Raw genomic sequence first — 17,648 nt, 5'->3', positions numbered from 1 at the left:
TCAAAAAAGGGTACATGGTAAGTTCAAGAATATTATTTCCTGTGAGATTGCCACTAATAACTTTTAAATCATCATTATATGAGATCAAAGGCAGAGTCTGACATTCCGTTTTTAAATAGAAAGAAATACCTGCTTTAAAAAGTTGATGGGTCACTGATGAAATTGTAAGACAATGCAGCAATTAACTTTCTGAGCTTGTGATTTTGCCACAGCAGCTAAAAACAGCAGCCATTTGCAGCATATCTGCAATAACGATCCTGAGGTGGAGTGTTGTCAAGAGTACTGAGGCAGAATTTTTTTTTTATTCATTCATGGGATGTGGGCGTCGCTGGCGAGGCCGGCATTTATTGCCCATCCCTAATTGCCCTTGAGAAGGTGGTGGTGAGCCGCCTTCTTGAACCGCTGCAGTCCATGTGGTGAAGGTTCTCCCACAGTGTTGTTAGGAAGGGAGTTTCAGGATTTTGATCCAGCGACGATGAAGGAACGGCGATATATTTCCAAGTCGGGATGGTGTGTGACTTGGAGGGAAACGTGCAGGTGGTGTTGTTCCCATGTGCCTGCTGCTCTTGTCCTTCTAGGTGGTAGAGGTTGCGGGTTTGGGAGGTGCTGTCGAAGAAGCCTTGGCGAGTTGCTGCAGTGCATCCTGTGGATGGTACACACTGCAGCCACAGTGCGCCGATGGTGAAGGGAGTGAATGTTTAGGGTGGTGGAATGGGTGCCAATCAAGCGGGCTGCTTTGTCCTGGATGGAGTCGAGCTTCTTGAGTGTTGTTGGAGCTGCACTCATCCAGGCAAGTGGAGAGTATTCCATCACACTCCTGACTTGTGCCTTGTAGATGGTGGAAACGCTTTGGGGAGTCAGGAGGTGAATCACTCGCCGCAGAATACCCAGCCTCTGACCTGCTCTTGCAGCCACAATATTTATATGGCTAGTCCAGTTAAGTTTCTGGTCAATGGTGACCCCCAGGATGTTAATGGTGGGGGATTCGGCGATGGTAATGCCGTTGAATGTCAAGGGGAGATGGTTAGACTCTCTCTTGTTGGAGATGGTCATTGCCTGGCACTTGTCTGGCACGAAAGTTACTTGCCACTTATCAGCCCAAGCCTGGATGTTGTCCAGGTCTTGCTGCATGCGGGCACGGACTGCTTCATTATTTGAGGGGTTGCGAATGAAACTGAACACTGTGCAACCATCAACGAACATCCGCATTTCTGACCTTATGATGGAGGGAAGGTCATTGATGAAGCAGCTGAAGATGGTTGGGCCTAGGACACTGCCCTGAGGAACTCATGCAGCAATGCCCTGGGGCTGAGATGATTGGCCTCCAACAACCACTACCATCTTCCTTTGTGCTTGGTATGACTCCAGCTACTGGAGAGTTTTCCCCCTGATTCACATTGACTTCAATTTTACGAGGGCTCCTTGGTGCCATACTCGGTCGAATGCTGCCTTGATGTCAAGGGCAGTCACTCTCACCTCACCTCTGGAATTCAGCTCTTTTGTCCATGTTTGGACCAAGGCTGTAATGAGGTCTGGAGCCGAGTGGTCCTGACGGAACCCAAACTGAGCATCGGTGAGCAGGTTATTGGTGAGTAAGTGCCGCTTGATAACACTGTCGACGACACCTTCCATCACTTTGCTGTTTAGTGACAGAGTACAACGGCGGAGTGGTGTCACAGCGCCGGGGCGGAGTAGTGTTAGAATGCTGGGTGGAGTGGTGTCAGAGTACTGGTGCAGAGTAGTGTTAGAGTACCAGGGCAGAGTGTGTTAGAGTGCTGGGGCAGAGTAGTGTTAGAGTACAGGGGCAGAGTGTGTTAGAGTGCTGGGGCAGAGTAGTGTTAGAGTACAGGGGCAGAGTGTGTTAGAGTGCTGGGGCAGAGTGGTGTTAGAGTACAGGGGCAGAGTGATGTTAGAGTACAGGGGCAGAGTGTGTTAGAGTGCTGGGGCAGAGTGGTGTTAGAGTACAGGGGCAGAGTGATGTTAGAGTACAGGGGCAGAGTGTGTTAGAGTGCTGGGGCAGAGTGGTGTTAGAGTACAGGGGCAGAGTGGTGTTAGAGTACCAGGGCAGAGTGGTGTTAGAGTACAGGGGCAGAGTGATGTTAGAGTACAGGGGCAGAGTGTGTTAGAGTGCTGGGGCAGAGTGGTGTTAGAGTACCAGGGCAGAGTGTGTTAGAGTACAGGGGCAGAGTGGTGTTAGAGTGCTGGGGCAGAGTAGTGTTAGAGTGCTTGGGCAGAGTGGTGTTAGAGTGCTGGGGCAGAGTGGTGTTAGAGTGCTGGGGCAGAGTGGTGTTAGAGTGCTGGGGCAGAGTGGTGTTAGAGTACAGGGGCAGAGTGTGTTAGAGTACCAGGGCAGAGTGTGTTAGAGTGCTGGGGCAGAGTAGTGTTAGAGTACCAGGGCAGAGTGTGTTAGAGTGCTGGGGCAGAGTGGTGTTAGAGTACAGGGGCAGAGTGGTGTTAGAGTACAGGGGCAGAGTGGTGTTAGAGTGCTGGGGCAGAGTAGTGTTAGAGTGCTTGGGCAGAGTGGTGTTAGAGTGCTGGGGCAGAGTGGTGTTAGAGTGCTGGGGCAGAGTGGTGTTAGAGTGCTGGGGCAGAGTGGTGTTAGAGTACAGGGGCAGAGTGTGTTAGAGTACCAGGGCAGAGTGTGTTAGAGTGCTGGGGCAGAGTAGTGTTAGAGTGCTGGGGCAGAGTGGTGTTAGAGTGCTGGGGCAGAGTGGTGTTAGAGTACCAGGGCAGAGTGGTGTTAGAGTGCTGGGGCAGAGTGGTGTTAGAGTGCTGGGGCAGAGTGGTGTTAGAGTGCTGGGGCAGAGTGGTGTTAGAGTACCAGGGCAGAGTGTGTTAGAGTGCTGGGGCAGAGTAGTGTTAGAGTGCTGGGGCAGAGTAGTGTTAGAGTACAGGGGCAGAGTGGTGTTAGAGTGCTGGGGCAGAGTGGTGTTAGAGTACAGGGGCAGAGTGGTGTTAGAGTACAGGGGCAGAGTGGTGTTAGAGTGCTGGGGCAGAGTAGTGTTAGAGTGCTGGGGCAGAGTAGTGTTAGAGTGCTGGGGCAGAGTGGTGTTAGAGTGCTGGGGCAGAGTAGTGTTAGAGTGCTGGGGCAGAGTGGTGTTAGAGTGCTGGGGCAGAGTGGTGTTAGAGTGCTGGGGCAGAGTGGTGTTAGAGTACAGGGGCAGAGTGTGTTAGAGTACCAGGGCAGAGTGTGTTAGAGTGCTGGGGCAGAGTAGTGTTAGAGTACAGGGGCAGAGTGGTGTTAGAGTACAGGGGCAGAGTGGTGTTAGAGTGCTGGGGCAGAGTAGTGTTAGAGTACAGGGGCAGAGTGGTGTTAGAGTGCTTGGGCAGAGTGGTGTTAGAGTACAGGGGCAGAGTGGTGTTAGAGTACAGGGGCAGAGTGGTGTTAGAGTGCTTGGGCAGAGTGGTGTTAGAGTGCTGGGGCAGAGTGGTGTTAGAGTACAGGGGCAGAGTGGTGTTAGAGTACAGGGGCAGAGATGTGTCAGTATACTGGTGCAGAGTAGTGTTAGAGTACTGGTGCGGAGTGGTGTTAGAGAACTGGTGCGGAGTGGTGTTAGAGTAAAGGGTCAGAGATATTTCAGTGTACTGGTGCGGAGTAGTGTCAGATTACTGGTGCAGAGTGGTTTCAGAGTGTTGGTGCGGAGTAGTGTGAGAGTATTGGGGCAGAGTGGTGTCAGAGTACACGGTGGGGGGGTAGGTGTCAGATTACTGGGATGGAGTCAAAGTATGGGGGGAGTGGTGTCAGAGTACTGGGGTGGAGTAGTGTCAAAGTATGGGGGGGAGTGGTGTCTGAGTACTGGGAAGAGTGGTGTTACAGTACTGGAGTGGAGAAGGTCTCAGAGGGGCTGAGTGTTTTTTGTTCACTGGGGCGGAGTGGTGTCAGAGTATTGAAGTGGAGTGGTGTCAGAGTACTGGAGCAGAGTGGTGTCAGAGTGCTGGGGCAGAATGGTGTCAGAGTACTGGAGCAGAGTGGTGTCAGAGTACTGGGGCAGAGTGGTGTCAGAGTATTGGAGCAGAGTGGTGTCAGAGTACTGGGGCAGTGTAGTGTCAGAGTACTGGGGCAGAGTGGTGTCAGAGTACTGGGGCAGAATGGTGTCAGAGTACTGGAGCAGAGTGGTGTCAGAGTACTGGAGCAGAGTGGTGTCAGAGTACTGGGGCAGTGTAGTGTTAGAGTACTGGGGCGGAGTAGTGTCAGAGTACTGGGGCGGAGTGGTGTCAGAGTACTGGGGCGGAGTAGTGTCAGAGTACTGGGGCGGAGTGGTGTCAGAGTACTGGGGCGGAGTAGTGTCAGAGTACTGGGGCGGAGTAGTGTCAGAGTACTGGGGCGGAGTGGTGTCAGAGTACTGGGGCGGAGTGGTGTCGGAGTACTGGGGCGGAGTAGTGTCAGAGTACTGGGGCGGAGTGGTGTCGGAGTACTGGGGCGGAGTGGTGTCGGAGTACTGGGGCGGAGTGGTGTCAGAGTACTGGGGTGGAGTGGTGTCGGAGTACTGGGGCGGAGTGGTGTCGGAGTACTGGGGCGGAGTGGTGTCAGAGCACTAGGAAGAGTGGTGTTACAGTACTGGAGTGGAGAAGGTCTCAGAGGGGCTGAGTGGTTTTTGTGTACTGAGGTGGAGTGGTGTCAGAGTACTGGAGTGGAGTGGTGACAGAGTACTGGGGCAGAGTGGTGTCACAGTATAGGGGCTGAGTGGTGTCAGAGTACTGGAGCGGAGTGGTGTCAGAGTACTGGGACAGAGTGGTGTCAGAGTACTGGGACAGAGTGGTGTCAGAGTACTGGGGCGGAGTGGTGTCAGAGTACTGGGGCGGAGTGGTGTCGGAGTACTGGGACGGAGTGGTGTCGGAGTGCTGGGGCGGAGTGGTGTCGGAGTGCTGGGGCGGAGTGGTGTCGGAGTACTGGGGCGGAGTGGTGTCAGAGTACTGGGGCGGAGTGGTGTCGGAGTACTGGGGCGGAGTGGTGTCAGAGTACTGGGACGGAGTGGTGTCGGAGTACTGGGGCGGAGTAGTGTCGGAGTACTGGGGCGGAGTGGTGTCAGAGTACTGGGGCGGAGTGGTGTCGGAGTACTGGGGCGGAGTAGTGTCAGAGTACTGGGGCAGTGTGGTGTCAGAGTACTGGGGCGGAGTGGTGTCGGAGTACTGGGGCGGAGTAGTGTCAGAGTACTGGGGCAGTGTGGTGTCAGAGTACTGGGGCGGAGTGGTGTCGGAGTGCTGGGGCGGAGTGGTGTCAGAGTACTGAGGCGGAGTAGTGTCAGAGTACTGGGGCGGAGTAGTGTCAGAGTACTGGGGCAGTGTGGTGTCGGAGTACTGGGGCGGAGTGGTGTCAGAGTACTGGGGCGGAGTGGTGTCGGAGTACTGGGGCAGAGTGGTGTCAGAGTACTGAGGCGGAGTAGTGTCAGAGTACTGGGGCGGAGTAGTGTTGGAGTACTGGGGCAGAGTGGTGTCAGAGTACTGGGGCGGAGTAGTGTCGGAGTACTGGGGCAGAGTGGTGTCAGAGTACTGGGGCGGAGTGGTGTCGGAGTGCTGGGGCGGAGTGGTGTCAGAGTACTGGGGCGGAGTGGTGTCGGAGTACTGGGACGGAGTGGTGTCGGAGTGCTGGGGCGGAGTGGTGTCGGAGTGCTGGGGCGGAGTGGTGTCGGAGTACTGGGGCGGAGTGGTGTCAGAGTACTGGGGCGGAGTGGTGTCGGAGTACTGGGGCGGAGTGGTGTCAGAGTACTGGGACGGAGTGGTGTCGGAGTACTGGGGCGGAGTAGTGTCGGAGTACTGGGGCGGAGTGGTGTCAGAGTACTGGGGCGGAGTGGTGTCGGAGTACTGGGGCGGAGTAGTGTCAGAGTACTGGGGCAGTGTGGTGTCAGAGTACTGGGGCGGAGTGGTGTCGGAGTACTGGGGCGGAGTAGTGTCAGAGTACTGGGGCAGTGTGGTGTCAGAGTACTGGGGCGGAGTGGTGTCGGAGTGCTGGGGCGGAGTGGTGTCAGAGTACTGAGGCGGAGTAGTGTCAGAGTACTGGGGCGGAGTAGTGTCAGAGTACTGGGGCAGTGTGGTGTCGGAGTACTGGGGCGGAGTGGTGTCAGAGTACTGGGGCGGAGTGGTGTCGGAGTACTGGGGCAGAGTGGTGTCAGAGTACTGAGGCGGAGTAGTGTCAGAGTACTGGGGCGGAGTAGTGTTGGAGTACTGGGGCAGAGTGGTGTCAGAGTACTGGGGCGGAGTAGTGTCGGAGTACTGGGGCAGAGTGGTGTCAGAGTACTGGGGCGGAGTGGTGTCGGAGTGCTGGGGCGGAGTGGTGTCAGAGTACTGGGGCGGAGTGGTGTCAGAGTACTGGGGCGGAGTGGTGTCAGAGTACTGGGGCGGAGTAGTGTCGGAGTACTGGGGCGGAGTAGTGTTGGAGTACTGGGGCAGAGTGGTGTCAGAGTACTGGGGCGGAGTAGTGTCGGAGTACTGGGGCAGAGTGGTGTCAGAGTACTGGGGCGGAGTGGTGTCGGAGTACTGGGGCGGAGTGGTGTTGGAGTACTGGGGCGGAGTGGTGTCAGAGTACTGGGGCGGAGTAGTGTCAGAGTACTGGGGCAGTGTGGTGTCAGAGTGTCATATTGGTTAACTCCAGTATTACGATACCACAGAGAGAATTTTAGTACACATGCTAGAATGGGGACAATGCCAATCAAAATTTCTACCCTTTTGTAACCAAAGCACAAATGGTGCTCCATTCCCCAGCTGTAGTGTTAATCGCCCTCCTGAGCACAATATATAAAAAAGGTAAATGTTTTATTTATAAAAGTGCCTGTTTCGTTATTTTGACAGTACTGGTGTAAACGAGTTAACATTTTGTTTGTGTGGTGAATGTGTGAGAAAGCAATCAGCAAGACTAGTGTACATGGTAAGCTCAAGAAATTTATTTCCTGTGAAATCGTCACTAATAATTTTTAAATCATCATTATGTGAGATCAAATACAGAGTCTGACGTTCCCCTTTTAAATGGCAAGAAATGCCTCCATTAAAGAGTTGATGAGTCACTGATGAAATTGTAAAACCATGCAACAATTAACTTTCTAGTTTGATTTTGCCACAGCAACTAAAAAGCAGAAACCATTTGCAACACACCTGCAATAATGATCCTGGGACAGAGTAGTGTCAGAGTCCTGGAGCGGAGTGGTGTCGGAGTACTATGGTGGAGTGGTGTCAGAATACTGGAGTGGAGTGGTGTCAGAGTACTATGGTGGAGTGGTGTCAGAGTACTGGAGTGGAGTGGTGTCAGAATACTATGGTGGAGTGGTGTCAGAGTACTATGGTGGAGTGGTGTCAGAATACTGGAGTGGAGTGGTGTCAGAGTACTATGGCGGAGTGGTGTCAGAGTACTGGAGTGGAGTGGTGTCAGAATACTATGGTGGAGTGGTGTCAGAGTACTATGGTGGAGTGGTGTCAGAATACTGGAGTGGAGTGGTGTCAGAGTACTATGGCGGAGTGGTGTCAGAGTACTGGAGTGGAGTGGTGTCAGAGTACTATGGTGGAGTGGTGTCAGAGTCCTGGAGTGGAGTGGTGTCAGAGTACTATGGTGGAGTGGTGTCAGAGTACTATGGTGGAGTGGTGTCAGATTACTGGAGCGGAGTGGTGTCAAAGTTACCTGGAAATTCACCGAGTAATTCGAAACGCAGCCAGTTAACCTAACCAGTCTGTATCACAATTACCCTCCACACAAGCAAATAGTTCGAATCACATTTACCCATCCTTTTCCCATATCCTTTCAACCTCTTTTTCCTTCATTCACCTATCCAATCTAATCCTAAATGTTGATATGGGTTCTGACTCAACCATTAATGCTAGATGTGAATTCCACCTCATTTTAACTCTCTGTATAAAGACATTTGTCCTGCCCTCTGTTCTAAATCCCTTAATCTTGTGTCTATGCCCTTCCTCATTCTTGACCTCTCAACTGCAGGAAACAGTCTGCTGATGGGAAATAGTAGCTAAAAATGCTGGAGGAGAGATTTAGCCAGAATGCTGCTGAAAAGCTGGGGCACAAGTGTTTAACTATCCCTGGAATCAATACCAGAGGAAATGAATTGGAGTTGCCGGTGATGGACTGGGGTGGACAAATGTAAGGAATCTTACAACACCAGGTTATAGTCCAACAGTTTTATTTGAAAATCACAAGCTTTCAAAGCTTTCCTCCTTCGTCAGGTGAGTGAAGGTTTCCATAAAAGCACCGCATATATAGTCACAGAACAATGCCTGGTGATTGCAGATAATCTTTCCAACTGCCCGTTTTCACACCTCTGCATGGATGGTGTTCAGACAGGGGAACATAACACCCAAGACCACTGAATACGCAAGCGGTCAGATTACAAAGACAGAGACAGAGACAAAGCCAGTTGTATTAAAAACAGATTACTTTTTTTTTCTTTTTCCCCCTGGTGGGGTTATATGTAACGTGACATGAACCCAAGATCCCGGTTGAGGCCGTCCTCATGGGTGTGGAACTTGGCTATCAATTTCTGCTCGACGATTTTGCGTTGTCGTGTGTCTCGAATGCCGCCTTGGAGAACGCTTACCCGAAGATCGGAGGCTGAATGTCCTTGACTGCTGAAGTGTTCCCCTCCTGTCTGGCGATTGTTGTGCGGTGTCCATTCATCCATTGTCGCAGTGTCTGCATGGTCTCGCCAATGTACCATGCTCCAGGGCATCCTTTCCTGCAATGAATGAGGTAGGCAACGTTGGCCGAGTCACAGGAGTATGAACCATGTACCTGGTGGATGGTGTCCTCTCGTGTGATGGTGGTATCTGTGTCGATGATCTGGCATGTCTTGCAGAGGTTGCCGTGGCAGGGTTGTGTGGTGTCGTGGACACTGTTCTCCTGAGAGCTGGGTAATTTGCTGCGAACGATGGTCTGTTTGAGGTTGGGTGGCTGTTTGAAGGCCAGTAGTAGAGGTGTGGGGATGGCCTTAGCGAGGTGTTCGTCATCATCGATGACATATTGAAGGATCCAAAGAACATGGCGTAGTTTCTCCACTCTGTGGAAGTACTGGACGACGAAGGGTGCTCTGTTGGTTGCGTCCCGTGTTTCAACCTCGTAAGAACGGGATATGACGCTCGACTCGTCGATCGACAGTTCCAACGGGCCACAGCGAAAAATCGCATAGACCTCCTCAGAAGACAAACACGGGACGCAACCAACAGAGTACCCTTCGTCGTCCAGTACTTCCCCGGAGCGGAGAAACTACGCCAGGTTCTCCGCAGCCTTCAACATGTCATCGATGACAACAAACACCTCGCTAAGGCCATCTCTCTCTCTCTGTCTTTGTAATCTGACCGCTTGTGTATTCAGTGGCCTTGGGTGTTATCTTCCCCTGTCTGAACACCATCCATGCAGAGGTGTGAAAACGGGCAGTTGGAAAGATTATCTGTAATCACCAGGCATTGTTCTGTGACTATATATGTGGTGCTTTTATGGAAACCTTCACACACCTGACGAAGGAGGAAAGCTCCGAAAGCTTGTGATTTTCAAATAAAACTGTTGGACTATAACCTGGTGTTGTAAGATTCCTTTCAGAGGAGATGAAGTAATTGCTACTTGAAGAAAACAATCTTTGGTCTTTTTAGGGACTTTCCAAGCCAGTAGTTTCCCTCCATAACTAACTATGTGCAATGACCACCCCCCCCCAACCGACCCCGTACGCTAAGAAATTAGTTTTAATAAAGTAGCTCGTCAAGCTATGTGTTGCTGACCATCCTTCAGTGGCTCTGAGATGCTATGATTGGGGGAGGCAGTGTTAGTGGTAGACCAAAGGTTCTGTCGCAATGTTAGATGAAACACCCCGAGCTCAGTGACAGTGCTGAAGTTTTGCCTTTAATCAGGAGGTCAGCCAACCTTAGGGTCAAATTTTGACAAGATATTTTGCAGAGTTAGAATAATAAATAATTAAACTGTAGTTTAATATGGAATACTAATACTTAATATGGGTAAAGCTATTTGTAAAACAATTACATTGTAGATGACCACATCAGGGTTTTTTTTGAAAAGAATAAAAGTAATAGTTCAATAAGTTGTTGGATAAAGAAATTTAAAGATATTTAGAGTCACGTCATGAGTGCTCCCACGCTTATTCTGATTTCCTTTAATAGGATTGGTGTAGTCAGATTAGATTCTGTTTTCTTACACACATTAGTCACCACACAGCTGCAGTCAGATCTTCTCAAATTATGACCAAGCATTATTATTTCTTGAGTTTCATACAAATTAGTGGTACGATGACTTTACAGCACACTTAGATAGTTCTGCATTTATACTTTTTTTAGATTAAGACAAAAAATGATACTCATATTCAGTTACACTAGTGCGTAGAGCACATGCAAAGTTTGGTCAGTCTGTAGTTATAAAATGGGTATAATTATATTGTGATATGATTCAGTTTACATACCGAGAGGAAAACATTTTGTTAAAAGTGAAGTACAGTCCCCACCACTTACACCATCCACACTTATCCCGGACAGCCGTCTATATCAGGCAAACAGCGCTAACCATTTGCCATTAACATAGGAGTCAATTACAAAGGTGCCGCTTATAACGTATTAAGCGCACCGGCTATATCAGGCAAAGTCAGGTCTTTAAGCAGCTTCAATCAGCTGATTGCACCTTGTCAATCCACTGTACTCACTGGTATTGAATCGGACACAACCGCAGAGGCAGTTGCTATGTGGCGACTTCAGGCGTTCTGCATCAAGCCTGTTTTTAAAAAAAAATATGTTGGTTACATTCGAATTGTGGTTTTATCATCCACCACGTATAGTGAGCAAAGCGTATTACTGCAACGAGCCCGCTATAAGCAGTGGGGACTATATTTAAAAACAAATGTATTCAACGGCATTACCATCGCCGAATCCCCCACCATGTGGGTCACCATTGACCAGAAACTTAACTGGACCAGCCACATAAATACTGTGGCTACAAGAGCAGGTCAGAGGCTGGGTATTCTGTGGCGAGTGACTCACCTCCTGACTCCCCAAAGCCTTTCCACAATCTACAAGGAACAAGTCAGGAGTGTGATGGAATACTCTCCACTTGCCTGGATGAGTGCAGCTCCAACAACACTCAAGAAGCTCGACACCATCCAGGACAAAGCAGCCCACTTGATTGGCACCCCATCCACCACCCTAAACATTCACTCCCTCCACCACCGGTGCACAGTGGCTGCAGTGTGTACCATCCACAGGATGCACTGCAGCAACTCACCAAGGCTTCTTCGACAGCACCTCCCAAACCCGCGACCTCTACCACCTAGAAGGACAAGGGCAGCAGGCGCATGGGAACAACACCACCTGCATGTTCCCCTCCAAGTCACACACCATTCCGACTTGGAAATATGTCGCTGTTCCTTCATCGTCACTGAGTCAAATCCTGGAACTCCCTTCCTAACAGCACTGTGGGAGAACCTTCACCACACGGACTGCAGCGGTTCAAGAAGGCGGCTCACCACCACCTTCTCGAGGGCAATTAGGGATGGGCAATAAATGCCGGCCTCGCCAGCGACGCCCACATCCCATGAATGAATAAAAAAAAAATGACATTACACATAGCCTGACTTTAAGGAGGTCAGTTATTGAATAAATAATTTAAGAATAACAAATAGCTGGAAGTTAGTCAGAGCTGTAATTCAATCTAAGATGTTCTGTCACAAATTCTAGTGGAGAGAAGGAGTTTGATTCTCTCGGTCAGTGGTAGTGGAGGTAACCACCAACCTTACCCTTTTTGTCTCCTCCTTTTGGACTAGCATAAGGGTCATGTGTCAATATGCTGCTCACACACATATCAAACAGGTAGCTGATGCATTGTTCAGCTTGTGCACTTTCATCCCATCTCGGGTGTCTGTTAACCCTCCTACCATGATTTCATTCATCTTATATAATTTCAACCATAAAATACTAAATTGGGACATATAAAAAATATCTACAGTTGAACTTGCATCTTGAGCTGGTAATATCCTGATATATCAAAGTATAACATCGACACTCTCAAACCTCATCTTGAGACTTCTGACAGCAACACGGTCATTTTTCCACAGTTTATCTCGTTTTTCCGCTGTTTTTCCCTTTCGTCATTAATGACCCCTTACATTTTGGGAAATGCAATAATAGATGAAACATGTATAAGCAGCTCATTGGCTGATAGCGCAGATGATCCGTATAATAGAGGGTTGATGAAGGTAGTGCAGTAGATGTTGCTATATGGACTTTGAAAAGGCACTTGATAAAGTACCACATAACAGACTTATTCGGAAACTAGAAGGACATAGGATTAAAGGGACAATGGTAACTTGGGTATGTAGTTGGCTGAGGGATAGGAGCCAGAGAGTAGTGGTGAATGGATGTTTTTCTGACTGGAGAGAAGTATACAGTGGGGTCCCCAGGGGTTGGTATTAGGACCATTGCTTTTCTTTTTGTATATAAATGACCTGGACTTGGGTATAGGGAGTACAATTTCAAAGTTTGTGGATGATACAAAACTTGGCAACGTAGTAAGTAGTGAGGAGGACAGTAGCAGACTTCAGAAGGACATAGATAGACTGGTGAAATGGGCAGACACATGGCAGATGAAATTTAATGCAGATAAGTGTGAAGTGATGCACTTTGGGAGGAACAACATGGAGAGGAAGTATACTCTAAATGGTACTATTTTGAGTGGGGTGCAAGATCAGAGAGACCTGGGGTGCATATTCACAAATCTTTGAAGGTGTCAGGGCAAGTTGATAAGGAGGTTAAGAAAGTGTATGAGATACTTAGCTTTGTAAATAGGGGCATTGAATACAAAAACAAGGAAGTCATGCTAAACCTTTACACATCACTGATCACTGATTAGGCCTCAGTTGGAGTATTGTGTACACTTTAGGAAGGATGTCAAGGTCTTGGAGAGGGTAAGGAGGAGCTTTACCAGGATGATACCAGGGATGAGGGACTTCAGTTATGTGGAGAGATTGGAGAAACTGCAATTGTTCACCTTAGAGCAGTGAAGGTTAAGGGGAGAGCTAATAGAGGTATTCAAAATAATGAGGGGTTTTGATGGAGCAAGTAGGGAGAAACTGTTCCCTCTGGCAAGTGGGTCGATAATTAGAGATCATAGATTTAAAATAATTGCCAAAAGAACTAGAGGGGAAATGAGGAGACATTTTTTCCACACAGAGGATTGTTGAGATCTAGATTGCACTACCTGTAAGGGTAGTGGAAGTAGATTCCGTAGGAACTTTCAAAAGGCAATTGGACATGTACTTGAAGACGACTAATTTGCAGGGTTATGGGGAAAAAGCTGGGATGTGGGATTAAATTGGACAGCTCTTTCAAAGAACTGACACAGACATGACGGGCTGAATGGCCTCCTTCTGTGCTCTAAGATTCTATGATTCCACGCTAGCACAGAAGGAGGTGGAGGCAGAAGGATTGAGGGTACGACTGGCATTTCTGACTCTACAGTCCAGGTTGGCTACAAGTGTCCATGAAGTGGCTGGCGCAGCTCTGCAACCAGCTCTCTGCTGGACTGAAGCCTGCAGAGGCAGTTGTCCTCAGCCATTGCCAGGTAGCTTTGCCAAGGTTGCACAATAACGAATGCAGGCAGTTCTTCACCGGTGCCGACTGACCTCCTTGACATGCCTTCCTCCTTCTTGTATCACTTCAAACATAAAATGCTGTATTTAGCATACTTCAAAAAAAAACCTTTCATTCATTTTAACATGGTGCCTCGCATGGGTTATTGTAGCTTGCACTTGGATGTCTTGTTGTAGCATGAACTGGAATGAAAGTTTGTATAATAAGAGCATTTTTCAGATTCCTCATTTTTTTTGCTGTTTCTGTTCTGTTGAATTCTTGTTAATGCTTCAATTACAGTCAGCTCTCTGATGATGATTTTGAAGACAATATTTCAGCTACTTTTGATTCTACCTAAACATTCGCTACTTCTTTTGAATGCCAGTGTTGACGCCTCGGTGCCAAGTTAAAAATCCGCCCCAATGTCTCTTTGGATTCCGAGAAAGACGACCAGCTAATTTTGACTGGGTATCTTATCGTTGAGTTTTTTTTCCCCACTTAATAGCAAGCTACAATTATTTTGAAAAAGGTTGCACTGTTTTTTACTACCATTACAGCAGGTCATATGATCTTCGGATTCCCCTCTTCTGGGGAATTTTTGTAACAGGCTGATTTCCTGTGTAGCCAGGAAATCTGGCAGTAATGCTCGTGCTAAAGGATTTGTGGTGTCTACAGCAGCAGGGACTTTTGCAATAGGTATTTCTGTTTTTACAGTGCGGATGATGGATATTTTAAAAATAATTTATTAAGATGCTATCCCCTGACATGACTGACATATTTGATGCTGCAAAAGATTCATTGGCAATGGACGCATAGAAGCACCATTGGAAAGAATTGTCATTTTAATACCCACCTTGCCCCTTTAAAAATAGCTGAGGAATTGTGGCCACTTCCAACGTTCACATGTTTGCTGGCCTAATATCACATGGTGCCTGTGTGTGATATAACACTTCTTACAAAAATATGTACTTTTGATCAGACCTTTTCTCCACACCCTTCGATGTGTCATGCTGTTTTCCGTTCTTGATCAGGAAATCCCCTCAACTTAATCATGTATAAAACGAACTGACCTGCTCAGCTGACTGAACATACTGAGTGAATAGACAAAGTCACAGCCTGCTGAATGCTTCACTTCTTCAACAACATGCATCTGAAGATCGCTCTGGTCCTGGTCTTCTGTGCTGTCTCAGTGTTAAGTAGATCTTGTAAGTTCATGCATTTATTTCTAAATATAGCCTTGACATGATATCTTTGTAGATTAACGATATTTTCTGATCATGCCCGGTGGTCTGTGGTGCTGTTGTACAGGGCTGGCCAGGCACAGTAATAGACCACAAGCACTGTGACAATATCGGTATAACTAGCAGACAGATAAGTACCCGAAGATCGTTATGTAATGTTAAGTAACTTCTCGAGTTAAAGTGGATGACAGCATATAATTAAGTACCTAAAATGGTTCGGGTCAATCCTGAGTCATAGATAGATGAAGCTTTGAGTAGAGATAATGAGATCTTGAATGTTAAAGAACCTGTGAATAAGAGATATGAGCATCATGTGACTAATATTGTAGCTCTTCCATGAAAAGACCTGAAAAAAAATGGTCTTTCGGAGAAGGACTACAATATAATGTTTGGAACTGACCGAATTGGCATTCACAGCATGTAATAATATTCAAAATGCAAGGGTTTTCTTTTGTGCAAAATTAAACCAAAACAATGTATGTTTTTTCAGACCGAGGCCCCGGAATGGTTACCACAAACTGCTGCACGAAGGTCTCCCGAAAGCCGATTCGATTTCAAGTTACGCACTACAGGTTTCAGCCCGAGTTGTCTCCCTGCGTAGAAGCCGTCATGTATGTGACCATTCTGTTTCCTTTATCCAGAAATCTATCCGTCCTGATTGAGCCTTCTTAACATTCCTAGTTATTTGCATGTGTTTTTTTTTAATAAAAGCTATTGCTCATTTTCATTTTCTGAAGCACCAATCTTTAGAGAAGATTTTTAAATTTTCTGGAATGTGTAAGACTTAAATTCTCGCCTTGAGACAATTTTGAAATAACGTTAGGTGAAGGAACAATGAGAGTTGACTTACTCGTAAAATGAGCATTAATAAAAAAGATCAGATTGGCCAATATTGAACTCAAAAATATTTACTTATTGTGGGTTACAGACACACAAGGATCAGTTTAGATGAAAAGCACTGATTGCCTAAGAATTTCTTCAAATATCATTGACATGTTTAAATTGTTTCTCATAACCATTTTAAATCCATTTTCTGGTGGCTCGTATAATATGTTTGCTTTTGCTCTCTTTCAGCTTTTACACAGTAGAGAAAGGGGCTCTGTGTTCTGACCCCAAAGCACGCTGGGTTTCAAGAAAGATAAAAGAAATTAAGTAAGTAGTGCTGATTGCGTAGAAAGTTAGTACAGTTAGCAGTGACTGACAAGGGGGTCTGGGTAATATAAGCAGTGAAGTGCACCCTAAACTTTGGCCTAAAAACTATATTACAATATTTTTACTCATCATATTTATCTTATACTATATATATTTTTATACTGGGAGTTTGTAATGGGCAGTCCATTACAACAGATCAATACATTTGCAATTATGTTAGGTTAGTGAATTGTATTGAGTAGAGATTCTAACTGGGCATTATAATACACTAACAGTGGAATATTTTTGAATATTTCACAGGAAGGTACATTATTTTGCTCTTCTAAAGTGGAATTGTAAGAAAATGACTGAAATTTGTATTTATACACTCACCAATACTCAAAATGTTGTCTTTCCATTACAGTGCCAGGATTCAGAGTAACGAGACATAATGATGGCAATTGAATTGTCTTTCCATTGGAAGATTGAGAGAATGCAGAATCTGACACGTTTTCCTTTTGTTAAGTTAGTTTGTGTATATATAGGTCTATCATTTTGTAGTCTTAATTTATTCTCAATACCATTAAAACTGTGAAATATGTGCTCCAATGCTTCTTTTACTTTGTCTCAGTGAATATTAAGCAATTGTAACTATTTTATATTTTTTGCAGAGAAATTATTTTCAATAAAAATTTTAAAAACTTTCTCAAAAAGAATTTGAGTCTTCCTGTAACCTCATATGAAGCAATAGGAATTTTCTTCTATTATGAGCTCTTCAAATGTACAGTAAATACTTGGCACCAAAGACAGGAATTAGAGATTGTGTGGTGCAGTGAGTTAGCACACTGATCTCTCGCCTCTGGGGTACTTGGCTTCAAATCCATCCCAGAATGTTGCGATGAAAGCCTACTCTCTCAGCCAGGTATAAGAGCCCAATGTAAATTAATCCAGGGCACTCTCCACTCATTTCCCTGTAGATGGGTTCTAAAGCACAATATTAACCTTCAAACTGACAGTCAATTGGCAATTAAGTAGGACGCATTAGGAGAAGATTTTATCTGGTTAGCAACATCATAAACATAGCAGGAAGATTCCCTTAGATCGCTATTTTTAGCAAAATCGTAAACATGCTCTCTTCGCTAAGATTAAGGGTTGTGGAATTAGAGAGAGGGTAACAAATTGGATTAAAAACTGGTTAGAAAGGGGGAAACCGAGAATAGGAGTTAAGACCAGTTTCTTAGTGGTTGGAAGTGGGTAGCCGGTGTCTGTTCTGGAACGGCTTCTGTTGACTGTGTACATTGATGATTTGGATATGAGCTAGAGGGAGTGGGGTCCAAATTTGCAGACAACACTAAAATAGGAGGCATAGGAAATAGTTCTGAGGATCAAAGGAGGCCACAAAAGTGGCAGATGGAATTCAATATCTGTAAATGTGAAGTGGTAAATTTTGTTAAAAAAATAAAAGTAATAATTATGCTTTGAATGGGGGAAGGCTGGGTGATGTGGAAGAGCAGAGGGATTTGGGGATTCAAGCTCAGAAGGCCTTAAAAGCAGCACCCCAAGTAGATAAGGCCATATAAAAAGCTAATGCAATACTGCGTTTTATGACAACAGAAATAGAATATAAAAGTTGAGATGTAATGGTGCATTTATATATAATCTTAGTTTTGAACTCCACTTAATAAGAAAGATGGTGATGCAATTGGGAGGTTATAGCACAGT

General features: G+C 46.7%; 1 protein-coding gene and 1 long non-coding RNA gene across 2 annotated transcripts; one reads left to right on the top strand and one right to left on the bottom strand.

The window, feature by feature from the left end:
• Positions 1 to 8,157: 8,157 nt before the first annotated feature.
• Positions 8,158 to 14,989, bottom strand: LOC137331160 (uncharacterized). The gene is made up of 3 exons (XR_010965380.1): positions 14,408 to 14,989; positions 10,638 to 10,705; positions 8,158 to 8,672 (listed from the first exon to the last, which is right to left on the bottom strand). It is a non-coding gene; the product is annotated as an uncharacterized lncRNA (long non-coding RNA).
• LOC137331159 (eotaxin-like) lies at positions 14,616 to 16,620 on the top strand. The gene is made up of 4 exons (XM_067994762.1): positions 14,616 to 14,759; positions 15,286 to 15,406; positions 15,870 to 15,947; positions 16,351 to 16,620. Exons 1-4 carry the CDS (start codon positions 14,678 to 14,680, stop codon positions 16,376 to 16,378), a joined length of 309 nt encoding a protein of 102 aa, XP_067850863.1. The 5' UTR covers positions 14,616 to 14,677; the 3' UTR covers positions 16,379 to 16,620.
• Positions 16,621 to 17,648: the final 1,028 nt, after the last annotated feature.

This window comes from Heptranchias perlo, chromosome 13 (assembly GCF_035084215.1).
Source record: "Heptranchias perlo isolate sHepPer1 chromosome 13, sHepPer1.hap1, whole genome shotgun sequence".
Classification (NCBI taxonomy): Eukaryota; Metazoa; Chordata; class Chondrichthyes; order Hexanchiformes; family Hexanchidae; genus Heptranchias; species Heptranchias perlo.
This window is presented reverse-complemented; position numbering and strand designations above follow the sequence as displayed.

Bases quoted from the DNA above. Each gene is read 5' to 3' on its own strand.
- LOC137331159 (XM_067994762.1), top strand. From the start codon at position 14,678: ATGCTTCACTTCTTCAACAACATGCATCTGAAGATCGCTCTGGTCCTG. The intron at 15,407-15,869 runs GTATGTGACCAT...GCTCTCTTTCAG, and splicing joins CCCTGCGTAGAAGCCGTCAT to CTTTTACACAGTAGAGAAAG. The intron at 15,948-16,350 runs GTAAGTAGTGCT...TTTCCATTACAG, and splicing joins AGAAAGATAAAAGAAATTAA to TGCCAGGATTCAGAGTAACG.